The sequence below is a fragment of the Carlito syrichta genome, unplaced genomic scaffold (assembly GCF_000164805.1).
Source record: "Carlito syrichta isolate Samal-C Ts95f unplaced genomic scaffold, Tarsius_syrichta-2.0.1 Scaffold303340, whole genome shotgun sequence".
In the NCBI taxonomy this organism is placed as follows: domain Eukaryota; kingdom Metazoa; phylum Chordata; class Mammalia; order Primates; family Tarsiidae; genus Carlito; species Carlito syrichta.
Window position 1 is genome coordinate 178606 of NW_007247436.1, and position 22650 is coordinate 201255.

At 36.0% G+C, this 22650-nt stretch overlaps 1 protein-coding gene across 1 annotated transcript in view; it reads left to right on the forward strand.

Moving 5' to 3' along the window:
* UBR3 (ubiquitin protein ligase E3 component n-recognin 3 (putative)) overlaps positions 1–22650 on the forward strand; it is a gene marked incomplete at its 3' end in the record, with an annotated part of 111876 nt that overhangs the window by 47539 nt on the left and 41687 nt on the right. Inside the window, exons 6-11 of the mRNA XM_021712542.1 lie at positions 6580–6646; positions 11746–11876; positions 13337–13565; positions 18968–19147; positions 19782–19915; positions 20977–21063. Coding sequence (XP_021568217.1) covers positions 6580–6646; positions 11746–11876; positions 13337–13565; positions 18968–19147; positions 19782–19915; positions 20977–21063 — 828 coding nt within the window. The remainder of the gene's footprint in view (positions 1–6579; positions 6647–11745; positions 11877–13336; positions 13566–18967; positions 19148–19781; positions 19916–20976; positions 21064–22650) is intronic.

Consider the following 22650-nt stretch of genomic DNA (forward strand, 5'->3'; position numbering starts at 1 on the left):
TTGTCATGATTTCATCCTTGTAATTTAAGAAATATATAAAGATAGGATGAGGAAAAAAAGGCAATGACATCTTAATTACTGCTATAAAGGTGAAATTTAAAATTAAAAATGTTTTAACTCAGCATTTAGAATTGGAAGAGACTCTAGATTTAATTTCATCTAACCATTTAATTTTATAAATGAAACAGATTTGAAAGTATAACAACAGCAGGATTTCGATTTGTAGAGAGTTTTATTTGAATTATCATATGTATTACAGTCTATTTATTTTATTTATGCAAGGTGTGTCAGATATTTATCCCTGCTGTCCCTAGAGTAACAGAACATTATGAACTCAGCAGTGCTATTTATATACACAACATTCTTCATACTGCTACTTCTTTTTCTTTTTTTGTGTAGCTCATATGAAATAAGATGAGAAAATGTTGTTTGTGTTGTATGGAATAGAAATTAAGAGCACACTGAAACTTTATGAAGTATTTTAAAATTTAAATTTATGCATGTTTTTTTGGTTTAAATTTGTAACCATCAGATAATCCAATTCAAAAGAAAATTATCTCCAGTATTTTTTTTTTTTTTGGTGGAGGCAGGGTCTTGCTATGTCGCCCAGGGTGGACTAGACCTCCTGGCCTCAAGTGATCCTCCTATCTTAGCCTCCCAAAGTGCTGGGTTTACAGGCATGAGCCACCGCACCGGCCTAGGATTTTTTAAAGATAACCAGTGGCTGTTATCATAAGCAGTGCCCATTTATCTCTGTGCAGTGACCAGTTTATTAATCTCTGTGACTTTGAGGCAGCTAGCTGTTAATACAAATGAAACAATTTAAAACTTCTCCTGTGAAACTTTGACAATATTCATGTCCATTGCAGAAAGGTATAAAAAAGGAAACATTTACTTTTAGCCCTACTAGCATCCAGGGATTATCAGAGTTTATTCATTTTGATTGTTTACTTTTAACAGATCAGGTTACAAAAATAAAATCCAAAGGAAATCTCAAAAGATTCGAACAATAGATGAAACTTAAAGACTTATGTAAATCCCTATAATCTGAGATTGTTTGCTCTAAATCAACTTTACAAATACAAAAGGAGGGAGCTCTAACTTGTCAGCTGTAAGTTGAGGGGAGCGGCGGGGGAGGGGGGAGCCTGAGTTAGCATTTTCTTTCAACTCATATTCTTACATAATTGAGAAAGAATCACTTAGCAAGGTAAGTTATTGTGTAGATATGCTCTGAATTTTCTTGCTTTTATTCAAGACAGAATCCAAATGAACAGTTAACACTAATTGGCAAAAACTTGTAGCAAAAGTAATACTTGAAATAAAGAAAACTCAGAGATGCTTTTCATAAATGAATAGGTAAAAGAAAAATATTAGTTTTACTTTTGGAGGTATAAGGTTTAATTTTAATTTGTTATCATAAACTACATTAATGGTGAAGGGTGGGGTGGGGAATCACATAAACTTTTGGTGGGAAAGGCTTAGAAATATCTAATGCATTTTTTTTCCAGTGCAGGAATTGATTTTACAACATTCCTGGCAATTGGTAAGCCTATCCATAAGCACTTCTGATGGCAGGGAGCTTACCTAGTTTATGAGGCAGCCTATTTTTTGCTTGATAGCCCTAATTATTAAGAAGTTCTTCTCAGTATTGTTGAATATTACAAATATTTCACACATTTTTGTTTTGCCCTCTAGAAAGAGTTTTATTTTTATTTCTATATGATGCTCCTTTAAATATTTACTTTTAGTTATTTAATATTCTCTGTTGTACATAGATCTTTCTTCATCTGTCTGGTAAATTTATTCCCTTTTAAAATCTGTGTTCTGATTCAGTGAATAGTGATGGGCATCTTTTGCTAAGCATGTTGTGTCTTCATTAAGGCCCCCAATTTTTGCTAGCTTTTTAGCAGCTATCCTAAACTGTTGGCAGGAGCCACCGAGTTGAAAGAAAATGCTAACTCAGGCTCACCCCTCACCGCTCCCCTCAACTTACAGCTGACAAGTTAGAGCTCCCTCCTTTTGTACTTGTAAAGTTGATTTAAAGCAAACAATCTCAGATTATAGGGATTTACATAAGTCTTTAAGTTTCATCTGTTGTTCGAAATCTTTCAAGATTTCCTTTGGATTTCATTTTTGTAACCTGATCTGTTAAATATTCCTTCTAGTTTTGGGTATTCTGTATTAACACTCTTTGAGTATTGTTTAAGCCAGCTGTGAATTTACTTGACTTCTTTTTATGGAGCTTACATAGTTTAATCTGTTTAATAAATCTTCAAAGAAAGAAAGGTTAATTTGTGTTGAGAAACCATCTGTAGATTTTGCAGACTGGGAGTTTGAAACTGTTTTTATTTTCTTTCACTTTTTTTTGGTCTCATATCATCTTGCTTCTTGTCCAAAATAATTTAGACCAAGTGTCCATTCCATATTTTGTGCCTGAAACACATGGAGCAATGTTGTTTTCTTCCCTGCCCGGGGACTAGTTAAGAACTGGAAAGTGTTTCTGAGGGCTGTACAAATGTTATCTGGGTTGGAGTTGTACTTGATTTATTTCCTCTTATCACTTGGACCGTATTCTTCTCCTAGACTCCTGTACTGTTTCCTCATGGATAAATGGGAAGAATTTCAACTCCCCATAATGAATTTTGAGGGATGGGAAATTATGATCTAGATAACTGTTTTGTTTTCATCTTCTTTAATACCTGAAATTCCAATTGTTGGGAGTTATTCCTGTTTGTTAAAAAGTATTGTTCTTTTTCAAGGTAAAAATATGAGATTTATAATAGGTAATATAGTAATTTATCTTAGCAGATTATTGCAATTAGTATTGAAAATCAGACTGGTATTTAAAAAAATATTTATTAATTTAAAACCACAATCTGGCAGGGTGCAGTGGCTCACACCTGTAATCCTAGCACTTTGGGAGGTGAAGGTGAGAGAATTGCCTGAGCCTAGGGGTTTGAGACCAGCCTTGGCAACTTGGCAAGATCTTGTCTATATAATAAATAAAAAAATTAGCTGGGTGTAGTGATGCATGCTTGTAGTTCCAGCTAATTGGAAGGCTGAGGTGGAAGGATCACCTGAGCCCAGCAGTTCGAGACTGTGGTAGCCGGGAATGTGCCACTGCACTCCAGCCTGGGTGACAGAGTGAGACTCTGACTCAAAAATAACAACAGCAACAACAACAAAAAAGTATATATTCATTGTTTAATAAATAGAAAATAAATATTAACAGAAATATAATAAAATTACCTAAAATTATATCACTTAAAGGCGACTCACTGTAAAATCTGATGTTCTAACAGGTTTTATATATGGTATATTTTAATGGTTTCATGTTATACATATTCTTTTATAACTTACTTTTCTTATAACAAGGAGTATATTAACTTTTTAAAGGTCTATTATCAATACTTAAATGCTGCATGTGCTATTTTAAACATGTTTTTCCTCACTTACAATAATAGTTTTTGAGCATTTATAGTGTCACAATGAATATAGAGCTCTAGCATTGTTTTCTTCATATTGTACAGGTGTGCTGTAATTTATTTGCCTAATTCTCTTCTGTTGAAAGCCAGGGTTTTTTTATTTTTTATTTTTCTATTATAAATAAAATTGTGGTGAATAGTTTGCTTATAGTTCCAATTCACTTGTCTGATTATTTCTATTTCTTTAGGATAAATTCCTAGATCTGGAATTTCTGTTCCAAACATAAATATACTTTAAAGCTCTTTGACATGTGTATTGCCATATTATCATTCAGGGAAATTGTTCTACTATATATTCTCACCAGTGAACAAAAGTACCAATTTTTCCACCAGTTCAGATGGAGATAATTTCCCTTCCTAGCTGTGTTTAATATCTTCCATGGTGTTGAGCTCAACTCAGTGGTTCGTTTCTAGGCTTTTGTCTTTGTGCCTTTGTTCATGCTGTCTCCTCTTCTTTGCTTGGCCAATTCTACTTGTCCTTTAAGCCTATAAGGCCAGGAAATTTATAGAATTTCATATTTCTATGACCATTACTTGATCACAGATACTCCTCATAGAAAGTTTATATTTGACATCATGAAGTAATCCTAATCTTGGACATAGCATGTTTTGCCAAGTTTGTCTTTTCTCTTAGTTCTTGGGGAACAGTTTCATAAATGGCTATTAGCTCAAGTCTTAAACTTCTAAACCCTTTGAGCCATGTAGTATTATTTTACATTCCTGTCTTTTAAAGCTCCAAATTTTATTCTGGTGAATTTTTCCAGGGGCAAGGTGAGAGTGGCAGAGGAGGAGATTGTAGTTTGACTGTCAGTCCTGCTGTTAATTGGATAGCTACAGAGACCTGGCAAAGATGGAGATTAACAGGGAGGGCATATAGAAGTGCTCAGTCAATGCTGAATGACTGAGCTAAATGGTAGCTCTGGAAAACCCCAGAGAATGACCCTGAGGATCGATGCTGGACTTGACAGAAACCTGAAGTTAAGACTTATGTTTAGGCCAAGGAAGCTACACTAGTAAATCGAGTTGCAGCATGAAGCTGAGACTACTTTTCTGTTTTGGAGATTTGATGTCTCACTTTCTAAGAAAGTGTCTTAGAGTTCATACTACAGTTCTAACCTGCCCCCAACACCATTATTAGCACAACTGGCTGCCAAAATTCCACCCCACGTTGTTATAATACCAGTTGGCCCCGGTGCATTTGGAAAACAGGCAAAAGATGTCAATGTATTGTGGAAGTTGTTGATTCATATGCAATATTCTCTGGTTTAGGAGAGCTGGGGTAGTGGACTAGAATCATAACCATTAGTTCAGAGAAGAAGACCATAAAATCTTCTGTGAAGAAAACAGGAAGGAGCCTTTTCAGCAATATACTAAGAAAATTAGAAATGAGCACCTAGCCGGGCTCGGTGGCTCAGCCTATAATCCCATGCTTTGGGAGGCTGAGGTGAGTTGGATTGTCTGAGCCCGCGGGTTCAAGACCTGCCTGGGCAACTTGGCTAGACCTCATCTCTACAATAAATAAAAAATCAGCCGGGCGTGGTAGCACGCGCCTGTAATTTCAGCTACTTGGAAGGCTGAGGCGGAAGGATCGCTGGAGCCCAGCAGGTTGAGGCTGCGGTGGCCGCGAGCGGCCACTGCACTCCAGTCTAGGCATCAGAGTGAGACTCCAACTCAAAAAAAAAAAAAAAAAAGAAATGAGCACCTGCACCCAGGGCTTCCTCCCCTAGAGGTGCACCCCTAGCTTTACCTTGGTTTCATAAGTGACAGGTTCCTTTCTTTGCTCCTTTTCCATCTGCTTTGTTTCAGCTAGCTAGCTTTCTCACTCTATTATTGTTGTGCAGTGTTAATATTGTTGTGCAGTGTTAATATCCTCTGAGACAGCTGTAAACCAACCCAAGATGTTTGCCTGGGCATACAAGTTACCTCCCTAGGTACCAATTACTGCTTTTGTTGCTTCTCTGGTTTCAAACTTGAATTGAATATGAGTGGTCTGCCCCTCACCCTTTCCCCCATAAACCTTGTTATTTTTAGCGTAAAGTTTTTCAGGAATGCATGTATCACATGTGAACAGAGATGCCTTTATTTCCTTCTTGTTTTTTCTCCTAGGCATATTTTAATTTGTTTTTATTATTATTTTTAAACTGTCAACTCCAACTTCTAATATGTTATGCTTATTTTTTAGAAATTGATTTGTTTGTTTGTTTTTTTTTTGAGTTGGAGTCTCACTCTGTCGCCCAGACTGGAGTACCGTGGCCGCTCCCGGCCACCGCAGCCTCGACCTGCTGGGCTCCAGCGATCCTTCCGCCTCAGCCTTCCGAGTAGCCGGAATTACAGGCATGCACTACCACGCCCGGCTGATTTTTTGATTTATTGTAGAGATGAGGTCTCGCCTGCCCAGGCGGGTCTCGAACCCGCGGGCTCAGGCAATCCACTCACCTCAGCCTCCCAAAGGCGCGGGATTACAGGCTGAGCCACCGAGCCCAGCTAGAAATTGATTTCTTGAACTCATTTTGTTTGTTTTAGACTCTTCAAAGCCTTTTCTCTGTTTATTGTTGTAGTCCTTTCCCCTTCTTCCCTGTCTTCCTATGATAATCTCTCTCACTTCCTCCTTTAGCTTCTTTGTGCATTTGATGTTATGCTTAAAAGTCTAGGAAAATCTTTATTTTGGCATTTTGAGGTGTTTAAGCATCTTCCATTAAAAGCAGAGATGAAGTTTAAGAGATCTTGTGTTTTTTAAAAATTTTATTTTAATTTTAAAACTTGAGACAGCATTTTGCTCTGTTGCCCAGGCTGGTCTCAAACTCGTGGGCTACAGTGATCCTCCCGCCTTGGCCTCCCAAAGTACTGGGATTACAGGTGTGAGCCACTGCATCCAGCTTCTTGTGTTGTAATACTAGAGATTTTCACTATATTTCAAAATCAAAATTAGCATTAAAAGTATTTTATTATAGGAAAAGCATAAAAGTAAAATACGTTGATTAATAGTATGTAAACATGCATATGTATTTAACTAATTTATAAGCACACATATTTTTACAAAATGTATAAATTTATGAAAATGACTATATACGATACTAATTTTATCTTCCTCCAGGATGATCAGGATGGGAGTCAAGGACTGGGCAAGCGAAAGAGGGTGAAACTAAGCAGTGGCACCAAAGGTATTTTTATTGTTTTTTTTTTTCTTAAATGAAATGCTTCTAAAAATGCTTACTCACTAAGAATACTTGGACTATCATATTGACATCAAAGCTGGAAGAGGAAGAGTTATGTTATTAGATTTTTCTAAATGATTGAGAAAGGGTTGTTAGGGGGTTGTCCCCACCAAACAAGTAAAACCCTTACTCTGGGTTTTGTTCATTATTTTCTTCATAAAATGTGCATTATTGTATTTGACAACCCCCTCTCCCCAAGGAGGACTTTTCATTGATGGATTGATTTATGTCTGGTGTTTTGGTGCAAAGTTTTAGTTTGGCTTACATACTTTTATAACCTGGAGTATGCAATTTCTAGAGTGAAAAAAAGACAAGCAGAAGAGAGATGGTGAGTGAGAGATAGACAGACACACATACACATAATGGGAATGGACAAGTAGCACTTAACCATGGTAAAGGCTTAGTAAGGGCTCATAGATATTTACTCAAAGGAGGAAGTAGATATGCCTATAGTGAGGGCCTAAATTAATAATAATAATGAGTAATATTTATTGAACCTTTTTAATGTGCTAGACATTGTGCTAAATACTTCACATGCATTATTTCATTTAATTCTCAAAGTAACCATATGGAGCATTTTTATTATTACCATTTTATGAATGAGGAAATGGAGGCATGTTAGAGATTATAGCTAATGAGAGGTAGATTCTTAAGTTTTTTTGAGCTGGGGTCTCACTCTGTCAACCACGCTGGAGTGCAGAGACATGATCTTGGCTCACTGCAGCCTCAACTTCCTGGGCTCAAGCGATTCTTCAGCCTCAGCCTCCCCCATAGCTAGACATACAGGTGCACACCACCATGCCCAGCTAATTTTTTTTGGGATCTTTTTTAAAGATGAGGTCTCACTATGTTGCCCAGGCTGGTCTCAAACTCCTGGGCTCAAGCAATCCTCCTGTCTTGGCCTCCCAATGTGCTAGGATTACAAATGTGATCCACCTTGCTGGGCCCTGAAGTCTAAGCTTTTAACCACAATATTTACTTGACATCCCCTAAAAGCCTTTCTAAAGTACTTGTGATTAGGTGGCAGCCTGTGTTTTGGACTTCTGCCATAGATTTCCATGTGTTAACATGGTCTATTTTCAGGGTTAGTGTGGTCTGTTAGAGAGTCTCCAGAGGTTAAAATATTATTTTGATGCAAGTAAATTCTTACTTCTGCTACTGATTAAGTGTATCTGCCTAGAAAGGTGGAGCATGCAGATACTTTCAGTTGCAGGCTTCTTTTTTAATTCTGATTTTATAAGTTACTTATCCTGCTGCACATGTGGGTTGGTTGCAAGCAAAGGGTATGAAATTTGACCTGCAGTACAGGATGCACACATGTTCTCCACAGAGAACCTACGATGTTGGAAGGAAATTAGAAACCCAAATATGGCTACCTGGCTCTATAACTTCCTAGAGTTGTCCGTGTATTTACCTGAGTCGTAGTGACACATCTGAGTTGGAGCATGGTTAGGCATATGTTTGAGTTAAAGCTTTAGGAATGCCCAGAAAATACCTGGTAAGTGTAAGAGGTCATTGTTTTTCTTCAACCTAGTGACAGTCTAAGTGAAGGCACATTTTTATGCAGGTATAAGTTAAAGTTTATTGTCTTCTGTACCTGAATTTTTTCACATGTGGGTTTAGATTGAATGCCCTCTCTTTCCTCCTCTGGTTGTAAGAAGTGATATAGAGATTTAAGACTTGATCCTTTTTGGTTTAAGTATGTACATGAAAGAAATGGCTTTTAGAGTCAGAACCCTAGATGTTTTCAAAAAGTGACCGTTGCTTTTGAAGATATATGAAATTCAGGGAATGGTTTAGTTTTTGTAAGAATTTGGTTCTGTAGTTTAAGAGTAAGCTGAAAATAAAATAAGTTAATGGTAGACAAGAGGCTAGGCACTATGCTAACCTCATCACTACTAGTCTCAAAACCTTAATTTTAAGGATGAAGAAACTGAGGCCTAGAGGGCCAAGATTATTGAGCTAGTGAGTTACAGAGTGTGAACTCTGCTGTGTAATTAAGACTCTTGCTTTAGTCATGCATTTACACTGCATAGCGGTTCTTCAGAAATCTCTTTACAATTTGAGTTGAGATAGTTTAGGCATTGTGAAAAGTCATGAAAAGTTTTAAAGGTAAATAGTCAAACATAACCAATGGAAACATTTCTAACCACATTTCTGTAATGTTACACATAAAGTACATAATGTATGCTTTAAAATCTTGGCATCACCTATTTTAGGAACAACAATCAATGCTTTGCTGGGTTTTTCTTTTTTTGTCTGAAGATTAAAAAATAATTGAATTTTTTATAACTGCAACTGTTTTCATTTCAGGAGAAACCACAGCTTTCATAGTATATTCACATTGTTTTATTGATTTTAAACAAAGTTAAACAAAGTTGTATCTTTTCTTTTTAATGCTTGATAATAATAATGGTGACTTTAGTCTTTTCATTTGACTTATACAAACTTGTAGAGTCATAACTATGAATTCTAAGATTAAGAGTACAAGTTTTGTTCAGCTTTGTGAATACATTAAGTACTTACGAGGATTTTTATTGTGTTAGTCTATGAAATGTTGGATCATATTTGTGTTAAGTGAATTGTGAGAATTAGATTAGGTACAAGTAGTGTGCTGTGGATTATATATATATTTTTTATTTTTTGAGTTGGAGTCTCACTCCGTTGCCCAGGCTGGAGTGCAGTAGCATGCTCACAGCCACCCCAGCGTTGACCTGCTGCTGGGCTCAGGCGATCCTTCTGCCTCAGCCTTCCAAGTAGCCAGAACTACAGGCATGCGCTACCATGCCTGGCAAAGTTTTTGATTTATTGTAGAGGTGAGGTCTTGCCCAGTTGCTCAGGCTGTTCTTGAACCCATGGGCTCAGGCAGTCCTCTCACCTCGGCCTTCCAAAGTGCTAGGATTACAGGCTTGAGCCACTGCGCCTGTCCTATGTTATTTTTAATGATTTTTTTTTACATTTCTACTACTTGATTCTCTTGGGCCCTATTTTCATTACTTTTTGTCTTGGAGTTTGTCACTGAATTCCTATGAATCTATTTTACCTCATTCCTTGCAAGCCTGGTTTATTTTTGTTTTTAAATTATTGTAATGCCCTGGGGATGACCTGTTTAAGGAAGAAGAGATTTCTGCTTTACAAGTAGAAAATTCTGAGATTTGAAAAATAATTACTTAATTTCCAGTAAAAAATAGATGTATATAGTGTGACTTGTTTTTGTATGTTAACCCATATTATATATTGCTTATACTGATGGCACCACTGAAATGGAGTTAGGGCATTGTGAGTTATTTTTGTCTCTCTGTAGTTAAAATCATAATATCTTCAGAATATGAGTATATAGGATTTTTGGTGCCATTTTCTTTAGTTATTAATACAGAACTTTATTAAAGTTATAATAGGACTAATAGGACTGATTCAAGTTTTGTTAACTCAGTGCCTTATAAAAAAAATCAAGAGCATGATGACATATTGAGCTTATTGTTACTCTTTTGGATCCATTATCTGGTGAGATGTGGTGTGAACACATTATTCAATAATAGAAGAACTGTGAAACTGGAGTAGGGTTAACTGAAAAAACTCTACAAGGTTATCCTGCAGGATACCTTGAACAGTGATGTAGTTAGGTTTGTACCTGGGTATTTTGATGTGGATGATGCTGTTTTTCACATCTCTTGTCTGACTTTAGCCCCGGCTTTAGCAGTGTAACTGACCCAGTCCATTCATTGTTGACACTTGCTGTATACTTTTGATGTCTTTGTGTAGACCCGACAATCCAGAGCAGTAGCTTAAGATCATTTTCTCTGACAAAGATTAATGGTCAGAATTTTCTTTTGTCCCTCCCTCCCTCCCTCCCTCCCTTCCTTCCTTCCTTCCTCCCTTCTTTTCTTCCTTCCTTCCTTCCTTCCTTCCGTCTTTTTGTCTGTCTGTCTTTCTGTCTTTTCTTTCTGTCTTCCTGCCTGTCTTTCTGTCTTCCTGTTTTCCTCCCTCCCTCCCTCTCTTCCATCTGGACCATTTGGATCTGGGTGATCCTTCTGCCTCAGCCTTCTAAGTAGCTGGCACTATAGGTGTGCGCCACCAAGCCCATATAATTTTTTGATTTTTTTTTTTAAATAGAGACGAGGTCTCACTATGTTGTCCAGGCTGGTCTCAAACTCCTGGGCTCAAGCAATCCTCTTACATTGGCCTCCCAAAGTGCTGGGATTACAGGTGTGAGCCACTGTGCCTGTCCTAATTGTTAGGATTTTCTAGTTCATTTGCAGGGAAAAAAATTAGTGAGAGAAATTATTAGTGAGAGAAAGAGATCGCAAAAGTATTCATATTGTCGAGTTAATTATATACCTGTTGAGAACTTCTGTGGACTAAGCATGACAAGGATGCAGAGCTTTGCAAGAGACAGACTAGTCCTCACTTGGCCTTGGAAATAGGCTTTCTCATGGGTAGAATTTGATGGTGAGGGAGATTCTTTGTTGCTGGATTTGACTATGAAGGGAACCTGGTGGCAAGAAATATAGACAACCTCTGGGGGGAGCTGAGAGCCCCCCCTGGCTGACAGCTAGCAAGGAAACGGTTTCAGTCTTAACAACCACAAGGAACTGAATTTAACCAAACCTTGAAGGAATTTGGAAGTGAATTCTTCCCCAGCCTCCAGAAAAAAACACCCAGTCGCCACTTTGATTTTAGCATTTGTGAGAGTGTAAGCAGAGAACTCAGTCATGTAGTACCTAGACTTTCTAATCTAAGACAAGAGTGGACCAGTAAATGAGTATTAAAAAAAAAAAATGAAATAGGCTTTCTAGTAGATAATGGTATCCTCCTTTGAATACTTTTATTCAAAAGGGGTATCCATTTCTCATTTCTTTTGTGCATGAAGAGGACATCGTGAGCCCAAAGCAGGTAACATATCTAAAACTCTTTATAATATTTTTGGTGTATTCGTGCCAGAAAAAAGTAGATACTTCTCTATACTATAGTAAGCAACATATTAGTAATTTTCTCTAGTGAAGTTAGTATCTCTTCTACTGATACATCTTCTTTTTCTTATGTAGATCAATCCATAATGGATGTTTTGAAACATAAAAGCTTCCTAGAAGAACTATTGTTTTGGACTATAAAGTATGAATTCCCTCAGAAGATGGTAACTTTCTTACTCAACATGCTTCCAGATCAAGAGTATAAGGTATCTATATTTTTCCCTTCTTTTCTGAACTTTGCTTTCCTTTCTTTGCTTTTTCATTACTAAATCTTGTTTGATATAATTCTCAGCTGAGAATTTTTATAACACTATGCATCAGCTTTAGCATCTTCTCTTGCTAACACAAGTTCTAAAAAAAAAAGCGTTTTAACTTTGTGGTAAAGCAGCAATACTCAGCGTAATTTAAAAAAGTTGCTTTTAGCCGGGCTCGGTGGCTCAGCCTGTAATCCTGCGCTTTGGGAGGCTGAGGTGAGTGAATTGCCTGAGCCCACGGGTTTGAGACCCACCTGGGCAACTTGGCGAGACCTCATCTCCGCAATAAATCAGAAATTAGCTAGGCATGGTAGCGCGTGCCTGTAGTTCCAGCTACTTGGAAGGCTGAGGCGGAAGGATAGCCCAAGTCCAGCAGGTCAACGCTGTGGTGGCTGGGAGCGGCCACTGCACTCCAGTCTGGGCGACAGAGTGAGACTCCAACTCAAACAAAACAAAACAAAACAAAAAACTTGATTTTTTGCATGGAACTTGGTCTGAAGGGAGTACTGGGGGCAAACATTAAAAACAACAATGTAGTTACATATTGTCCTAAGTCCTCTGAAGGGAGAGGTACAAGGTGCCATGAGGATGTTTAATGGGGGCAAGTGAGTTTAGATTGTGGGATCAAACATGGAAAAAATATGAGTCAAGTAGTTTCTGGCCACAGTTGTTAAAGAGACAAGTTATTGACTCATGTACAAATGTAGTAGGTGAAGTTTCTAGTTCCAGAGAGTCTGAACCTACCTGTTACTACCATATGATTTTGGCAAAGTGTATGAAAAGAAAATAAAACATGCTGTAATTCTTATGGTATAGGTTAGGAGTGTCACTTTAATAGTGCCATTGTTTTGTGTGTCTTTATACCTGCTAGAGAAAACAATAGAGGAAATGTACATGGTACACAGACAGGAAATAAGGTAAATATAAGTAGTACTGCAGAGCCTTTAGTCAGATTAATGGTCAGCTTTTGGATCAAATAGAAGATGGTAATTGTTTTAAAGTAATCACATTGATTCACTTGTTTAGTCATATTAAATCTTCTGTGATAGTTTGTAGCTGAGACGTTAGGTTTTGTTGTTACACTAGGCAGCACAGAACAAAGACATACTTTGACCATAGTAAATTGATACATTTGTAAGCAAAATATAACTTTGTATTATATTCTTAAACCACAGTATTTGTAATTGCTTTACAACTTTAATAATTTAAAGAGCCTATGATATTTTTTTTAACCATCAAAGTATTTTGCTAATTTTCCAAAAAAGGAAAAGACTACCCTCATCATCGGGATTATTTTTTCAGTCACTTTAGACTTTACAATAAACTACTAAGAGCTGTAAAATGTTAATATATTTTAAATGTTTTAAATTTAAAGTTAAAATAATGTTTTTTTCTATTAAAAATGTTTACAGGTTGCTTTTACAAAAACTTTTGTTCAACATTATGCTTTCATTATGAAAACACTGAAGAAAAGTCATGAATCAGATACAATGTCTAACAGAATTGTGCATATAAGCGTTCAGTTGTTCAGCAATGAGGAGCTAGCCAGACAGGTAACAGAAGAATGTCAGCTGCTGGATATTATGGTCACTGTGCTATTATACATGATGGAAAGTTGCCTTATTAAAAGTGAACTACAAGGTAACGCAGAATTATATTCACTAGTTTTGTTATTAGTATACTTTGTATAACTAGCCTTGAAAACATTTTATGCTTTAAAAAAACCTCTAAAAATATTATAAAAGTAATACATATTTGTTAACACAAGTTTTGAAAATTTCAAGTGAAGTTTAAATAAAAAGTTAAAATCAGTTTTGCTATTCATAAATAACTGTTGTAACACTTTGCTGTATTTCTTTTCTATCTTTGTGTAATAAGACTATATTTATAGATACAAATATATACTTTTGAAATGTTACCATAGTACATGTCAAAACATATATTTTAATAATTGCAAGTATTAATAGCATATGGCTAGATCATAATTTATTTAGTCATTTCCCTATTAGATATGTTCCTTTTTTTTATCATAAATTTGTTGCTGTCAGCCTTAGGTATTTTTATATGCTTATACTGTTATAATTTTAAATTTGGATACCTCTTACTTTTTCTGTATTTCCATGGTGAGAACTTTTTTTTTCTTTTTTCTTTTCTTTCACTATGTGGCTGATACTCCTCAACCTGCTGATATTTCTATACCCATCATCATTTTTGTGGGGCTTTTCATCTTAACTTTACTTCTCTTAAATTATTTGTTACTTGAATATTTGCTATGTACCAGGCACTGTTGACTGCTATTCATATGTTATCTCAGTAATGAGTTCACATTATTATTATCCTTTAAAGGTGAGGATATTGAGGCTTAGGAAAGTTAAGTACCATAGATTATACAGCTAGTAATGACAGAACCAAGAAGGATTTCATGACTCATGATGTTAGAACCTTTTTCTTTACCATGATACAGCTGGACCGTATTGATACTTTTGGCACCTGGAACTGAACTAACAACAAATAATACTTAAAATTAAATCATAGGACTTTTTCATTCTTTGAGGAGGAGAGAGTTTGTAGTTGAGTCTTGCCTTGTTCCATTGTTACCTCCTTGTGCACATTAGGTACTATTTTCTCCTTATACTGATAGTCATTTTGTTCTCAGATGTGACACCATATCCTGAAAATTGACGTATGCTCAGTGAAGGGCACAATGCCTTATATATAATGATAGCTAGCTAATTATGGTAGCTACCATCTTTTCAGCAGTCAACTATATGCCAGGCTCTTTCCTCAGTGCTTTATATGCATTATCTCATTTCACCATCAAATAATTAAAGTAGATATTGTTATCTCCATTTGATAATGAGGCAACTGTGGCTTAGGGAGTTGAAGTCAACACTCTGTGGTCTTACAGCTCTAAGTGTTAGGGCTGGGCGTCTAAATTCAGAGCTTATATTCTTTCTTACCCACTGTGTGACTCTGCCTTCCCATTGTAGGTATGGTGGAAACAGCACATTATTTACATTAAGCAATATACCTTTTCACATTTGTGAAGGAAAATTTAAAAGCTACTTTAGTATGTTATTGTTTTTCTAACTTCATGTAACATGACCTTTTCTTTTTTAGAGATTGAGCTTTTTCTTTTTTTTGAAATATTGTCATTTGGCTATATCAATGATATTATTATATAGAATTATATATTTAGAGAAAGAATTTTCACAAGATAGTGTTTTTGATATATAAACTAGAAAACTTAAAATTTAGAAATATCTGCTCTTTTAAAAGAATCTTGAGTCTATTTTCTTGACTAACTGACTTAGCTGTGCTTATTACATATGGTTTGCATTTGGTCTTTAGGGAAGAATGAGAAAAAGATGTGTCTAAGTCAGCCTCCCATTTTAATTTTTTTTAATATCAGCTTTCCTGAGTTTGTTTTCTTACCGTCTGATCACTCACTAATCTACCTCAATCTAGTGTCTGCTCCCATTGTTCTGTTGAAATTGTTCTCTACAAAATTATCTGTGACTCAAGTGGCCACATGCCCTACTTTTCCCAGAACAATCCCAAGTTATGTTGTTTGTTCTGATGTTGTTATCAATATTATCCCTTTTTCTATTAAAAAAGTCCCAGTTAATATGATAATTTATATATGGTCACCACTTTTTTGTTGTTGTTGTTATCCTTGTTGTTGAGTAGGGGTCTCACTCTGTTGCCCAGGCTGGAGTGCAGTGGCATGATCATGGCTCACCACAGCGACTTGCTGGTCTTAGCTGATCCTTCCATCTCAGAGTAGCTGAGACTACAGGTGTGTGCCACCATGTCCAGCTAATTTTTTTTGTAGAGACAAAGTCTCTGTATGTTGCCTAGGCTGGTCTCAAACTCCTTGGCTTAAGCAGTTCTCCTGCCTTGGCTTCCCAAAGTTCTGGGATTACAGGCCCAGCTCAGGTATTTATACTATTAGTAAGTAATGGAGTTGATGCCGTGGGAATTCACATGGCCATAGCAACAGCTGACGACTAAAAGGAAAAAAGCCTTCTAGTAGTATATAGTCTCTACCTTTTACTTTGTTATATTCAGTTCTGCATCATTCTGCTTTGTGGTTCCAGACATAATTCATAATTTTCCATGTCCCTGAAATTTTAGAATTTGTCTTAAGAAACACCCTATGTAAAATGGAGGCTAATACCATGTGTTGCCTGACTTAGGATTGTTTTAGACGCTAATCCAGATTGGTCTTCCATCCTCCATAACTAACTACTTATTAAACTATATTCTTTGGATGTATGTAAGTACCTCAAATACACAGCGTCCACAGCAAAAACTCATCGTTTCATCAATCAGGCTTCTTTTCCATTATCCCGTTTGTGTGTGTGTGTGTGTGTGTGTGTGTGTGTGTGTGTGTGTGTGTGTGTGTGTGTTCTGTTTGTGGTCTCACTCTGTTGCATCAAGACAAGTGCAGTGGTGTGATCATGGCTCATTACAGTCTTTTACCTCCTGGGCTCAGGTGATCCTTCTACCTCAGTCTCCAGAGTAACTGGGTCTACAGGTGTGTGCCACCATGACTGGCTCATTTTTTAATTTTTTGTAGAGACAGGGTCTTGCTTATACTGCCCAGGCTGGTCTTGAACTCCTGGGCTCAAGCCATCCTCCCGACTTGGCCTCCCCAAGTGCTGGGATTACAGGTATGAGCCACTGCCCCCAACTGTGACTGTGTGTTATGGATACCACTGTCTAACCTTCAAAATTGTTGCCCAATCTACAAACGTAGGAGTCCTCTTTGACTTCTTGTAGATATAGCAGACATTACCAACTGCACTACTTAAGCCTGCTAAACATCTTTATACAGCCTCTTCTCTTCATCTCTGCATCTTCATGCTACCACCATAGTTCAGCCATTGCCATCTCTAGGCTTCTTATCTGTAGTCATCTCACCCTCCTTCAGTCACTCTCCTCTATACATCTGATCTCTTAAAACTCCCAGTGGCTTGCTGTTCTCTTCTGTTGCTGGTTTATAAGGCTGTTGAGCCTCATTTGTACCACCTATCTGCTGCATTCTTTGTCCAAGAGATTCTAACCTTTTCTTATGTAGTGCTCCCTCTACTTACTTGCTCTCCCATCACTAGTTTACCTGGCTAATCCTAATTCCTGCTTTATTTTATAGGTCCCAGTTTAAATATCACTTTCTCAGGAGAGTCTTTTCTTGAATTGTAGATTAGCTTTGTTTGTTCTTTTGACTCCCTGTAGTTTTCCTATTATAGCTCATAGTACACTCTGTCTTCTTAGATATTAATATCAAAAGAGAGAGAGAGAGAGAGAGAGACCATGTAACTCTTGATTTATTTACCACTTTATTTTCAGAGATTGATTGAATACCTTGATGAGCAAATTTACTTAATACTGAATCATTGCTCTTTATATTTGTAATGAGGAAAGTACTGGTTTGGGTAAAAATATAAGTTCTAATCATTTTATTTCACTAAAGATTCCAAGGCGTTTTTCATGAGTACGGTGGTATTTAAAGCAGTGTCAGGAAAACAGTGATTCTGATTAATTATGTTCTTCTTATTCCTTCTCTGATTTCAGTTAAATAGAACAGTGATACTCGATTTTTAACTTTTTATTTTTGTTAATCCGCAACTTTTCTCAGCAATTCCATCAATATCAGGGGCTTATCAGCTCACGTTAATTGTCAGTGGGGGAAGAGGATGCTTTTCAGTCTCTCAGGTGTGGGTACTTTGTAAAAAGCCCCTAACTCTTACTCTCTCATTGAGTTATACCCTCTCTTCCTCATTGAGAACTACTTAAAGGGAGCATACTTAGCTTGTGTTTCTGTGTATTGTTAAACTTAAGAGTTTGATGAAATAATTCCATGGACTGAAACCTAAATTTAATGTATGGAAATTAAGAATTGCAGTAGAGGCCCTTCTCATTCATTGATGAGTTTGACAGGTAGGTGGTTAGTTGAACAAGTTGGTTAAAGTGAGGAACCATTTTTTAAAAAACGATACAAACCAGGCATGGTGGCACATGCCTGTAATCCCAGCTATTGGGGAGGCTGAGATGGGAGGATCACTTGAACCCAGAAGATCAAGTCCAGTCTGGGCAACATTGTGAGACCCCACCTCTGGGGGAGGGGGAAGATATGGACCATAAACCTTGTATTTTAACTTAAAACACAGAAATGCATATTTATTCTCCAATCTTTTATTTTAGGGTAATGTATTTTCAGTATATGGTTTCCTTAACTGGAGTTCTCTCTTACCTTTTTGATATATGCCATATCTATAAAGTTATTATCTGTGAATTCCCAGTTTTAGTCTCTTTAGAGTTAGAATATAAAGATCTTTGTGAAGCAGTCTGAGTGTAAAATACTTCTAGGCTTTTATTTTTCTGCCTCAAGGTTTTAAGCTTTTTTCTCTTATTTTTATTGTCTCTCAAAAGCATATGATTCAGTTACAGTAATATCTCTCCTTTTGCATTCATATTTCATTAGTTCATATACTTTTGCTTTAAATTTTCTAATTATGATAAAAAGAACAGTTAGCATGAACAGAAACAAAAACTGACTCTGGGTAATCAAATGCCTCAGCTTGTGTACTAGGGAATAGGTTACTAGTCTTGAGCATTCTGTGTATTGTGGGTATTAATATGTTTTAAAGTGGTCAGGCACAAAGGGCTCCTTAATCCATGAGTCAGTTAAGTTGGAATAGGTTAATAGTTAAGTCGAGTAGGTTAAGAGAGCTAATGCATATATACTACTAATTTTTAATGTTAAAGATTTTGTATAAGCCTATTTTCCCCCAACAATATACTTAAACTTTGAGGACTTTTTTTAAGGCTTAAGAAGTTTATATGTGTTTTTTTTTCTTTTGTCTATGCTAAAAATTTAAATCTAAGTTTATGTATTCTTTGAATAGACGAAAGCAATTAAATATATATCTCTTGAGATTATACATGATTTGATTGATAAAATGGAATAAGATTGATAAGATGGAGAGAGCTTTTTAAAAAACTTACTTATTTTTGGGCTGTGTGTGTCTTTTTTTTAGATGAAGAAAATAGTTTACATGTGGTAGTAAACTGTGGAGAAGCATTACTGAAGAATAACACTTACTGGCCTCTTGTTAGTGATTTTATTAATATTCTTTCACATCAAAGTGTGGCTAAGAGATTTTTGGAAGATCATGGTTTGTTAGTTACGTGGATGAATTTTGTATCTTTCTTTCAAGGTACGAATTTTACTGTTTTTCTTAAATTTTTGGTTTATAAAATGCCTAATGCTAAACTATTAAATACTGATTAAAACAGAATATCACATTATTCTGACTATACTTGAAACATCTCATTATTCTAATTAACTGTTGTTTGTAAGTACTTTAATAAATTGTTCATGAAAACATGTTAGAGAGTTAGGAAAAATGTGAAATTATTGGAAAAGAAATAGGGGTATTTTTTTTAAGCATTTGAAACCATCAATCTAGAAATGTGAAATCTATTATCCAAGAAAGATTCATAACACTTCCATAAAAATTTCAACTAAGATCAATTAAAATGGTTTTAACCTTCTTATTTAAAGATATTCAATTTTTTTAATATAAGAGACAATTTGCAAAAAATTCTAAGAAAACCTAGTTTGTAAAAAATTTTTAAAGGACTAGATTCTTTCTTTTTTTTCAAACCTTAAGGTGTGGTATAGAATATTTCATTTTTAATAATTGACTTATTTCTGTGTGTACTATGTCATTAATGCCATTTGTGTACGTATTAATAAAATGTGCTTGGAACTGGGAATATTTGACTTGACTTTTATCTGAATTCTTTCTTCCATATGACAAGGTTTATATCTGTTTTAATTTTTGCAAGGTATGAACTTAAACAAGCGAGAACTAAATGAGCATGTGGAATTTGAGTCTCAGACCTACTATGCTGCCTTCGCTGCTGAACTTGAGGCCTGTGCACAGCCGATGTGGGGGCTTTTATCACATTGTAAAGTTAGGGTATGTTGGAAATATTTTTGTTAATTTCTGTATTTACTTTCAAGATAATTAAGAAAAAGATTTGTAAAAACATAGTTTGTTACTTATGTATAATATGTAATACAGTCTTAAATTTTGTTTCAAATTGAATTCAGCTTTGTGAAAACTGACCCAAGACAGTAATTTTTATTCTTAGGCAGGTTGGAATTCATTGTTAGATTTTCTCAGCCTGCCCCTAATTGCAAATAATCTTTGAAATTTCTTCTCCACATTCATCTTTATTATTTTGTCTTACCCATTATTGGTTGCCTAATGCTTCTTGTCTTTCAAGAGGTAGAATAGTCCTCAATAAAGTTTATACTTTTAAGATTACAAGGACAGAGTCAGTATAAGTTTACCAAAACTTCCAGTTATTGGTATATATGAGGGAGACCCCCAAAAACTTGGAATTTATTTATAAAAAAATGTATATTCATTCTTACATGTTTAAACTTTGGTCACCTTCAAAGCACTCTCTGATGTAATACACTATTGAGGTGCTTTTCCACTGCTCAAAACAGTTTTTGCACTTGTCAATTTTGATGCCTTTTAGTGCTTCTGTTGTTTTTTGTTTCACCTCTTCCACATTGGCAAAACATTTCCCTTTGAGGAATTTTTTCATCTGGGGAAACAAAAAAAAGAAGTCGCCTGGGGAGAGATTGGGTGAATAGGAAGGGTGGGTTGTGGGGGTCATGCCGTTTTTGATCAAAAACTGATGAACACTCAGTGCATTGTGGGCAGCTGCATTGTCATGGTGGAAGAACCTGTCACCTGTTTGGCCACAACTTGAGATGTTTTTCTGCAAATTGTGATACAATCTTCTCAAAACTTCCAGATGAAAACTTTGGTTGACCATTTGATCCAGTGGAACAAATTCTGAGTGTACTACAAGGGCCCGCCCTTCAAAAGATAATTCTGGTTTTTTTGGGAGGGGGTCCCCCTATGTATATACAATGCATGTAATTTTTATGTATTACATAGCATTTGATGTTGAAAATATACATGCTTATTTATTATAAAAATTATATAACTGATTATTTTAGGAGACTCAAGAATATACCCGAAATGTTGTGAGATACTGCCTTGAAGCTCTTCAAGACTGGTTTGATGCCATTAACTTTGTAGATGAGGTATGTATATTTCTGATATATATAAAAACATTTAAGAAATGTTAGATTTCATTTAATGTTGAAAATAATGAATACCTTTTCATAGGATAGGGAAGAAGTCTGAATGAGTATATTATTATTAGCTTTAAAAAAGAGAAGTTCAAAGGGGATACCAGTTCTTTGACATTTAAGAGATTCCAGATTAAACTAATGTGCTTATTTCCTCGAGAAGAGTAGCATAGTTTATTTTTCCATTATTAAGTGTATACATCTCATTATTTCTCAGGAATGAAAATTAATTTCAGTTGAATATGTAAAATTGACAGTGCAAATGCGAATGGGGGAGATTAATGAAAAGGGTATTTACTGCTTTATTAATTGGACAATGTTGTGCTTGTCAGAGAATGAAAAGATGGGCTTGAACAAAGGTGATTTTTATTAATGAACTGAGAAGAGTTGTCATAGGACTTGCTACGTATGAATTGAACAAGTGATTGTGTTTATTAAAATAGTCAGCGAGGTTAGCCATCAGAAGCCCCTTCTATCCCTCTTATGAAATAAGGTCAGACAATGCGATATGCAGAGCAAGACCATGTTGCAGACAACTCTGCTCCTCCCTCCTGTCTGATTTCTGAACCCTGGGCAGATAGAACTCCTGTTGTCTGTGTGTGTGTGTGTGTGTGTGTGTGTGTGTGTGTGTGTGTGACACAATCACAGATTTATTGAAAGGTTGGGTATACAAAGAGCTTTCTATTCTTAAACAACTTAAGAATTAAGTTGTTGACTTTTTGCCCCATTACTCTCAAATACTTTAGTGTGTACTTTCAACAAACATTTCAAAGGACATTCTTTTATATAACCAGAATACGACTATAAAAATCATAAATATATTATTACTGTCTAATTCTTAGAACTCATTTATGTCTTACCACTTGTCTAATAATATCCTTTATAGAAAAAGGGTCTGGTTCAGAATCACAAGTTGTATTTTGTTATCATGTCTCTAGTTTCCTTCTGAAACAGTTTCTCAGTTTTTCTTTGCCTTGTAGGACAGTGACATTTTGAAGAATACAAATGAATTATTTTGTAGAATTTCCCTATTTTGTAGAATTTGAATTTGTTTCATGATTAGAGTCAGATCATGTATCTTTTTCAGAAATATTACAGAAGTAATATAGTCTTTTCATTGCATCTTATCTGGTGGTTTGTAATTTGAGTTTATTCTATTACTGATGATGTTTCCTTTGATTACTTGATTGCTAGACTTCTTCGTCATAAAGTTAACCTTTTTCTCATTGTAATTTTTTTTTTTTTTTTTTGAGTTGGAGTCTCACTCTGTTGCCCAGACTGGAGTGCAGTGGCCGCTCCCGGCCACCGCAGCCTTGACCTGCTGGGCTCCGGCGATCCTTCCGCCTCAGCCTTCCTAGTAGCCGGAATTACAGGCGTGCGCTACCATGCCCAGCTGATTTTTTGATTTATTGTAGAGATGAGGTCTCACTGCCCAGGCAGGTCTCGAACCCGCGGGCTCAGGCAATTCACTCACCTCAGCCTCCCAAATGTTCTCATTGTAATTAATGAAGTATTTTTGAGGACATACTTTGAAGCTAT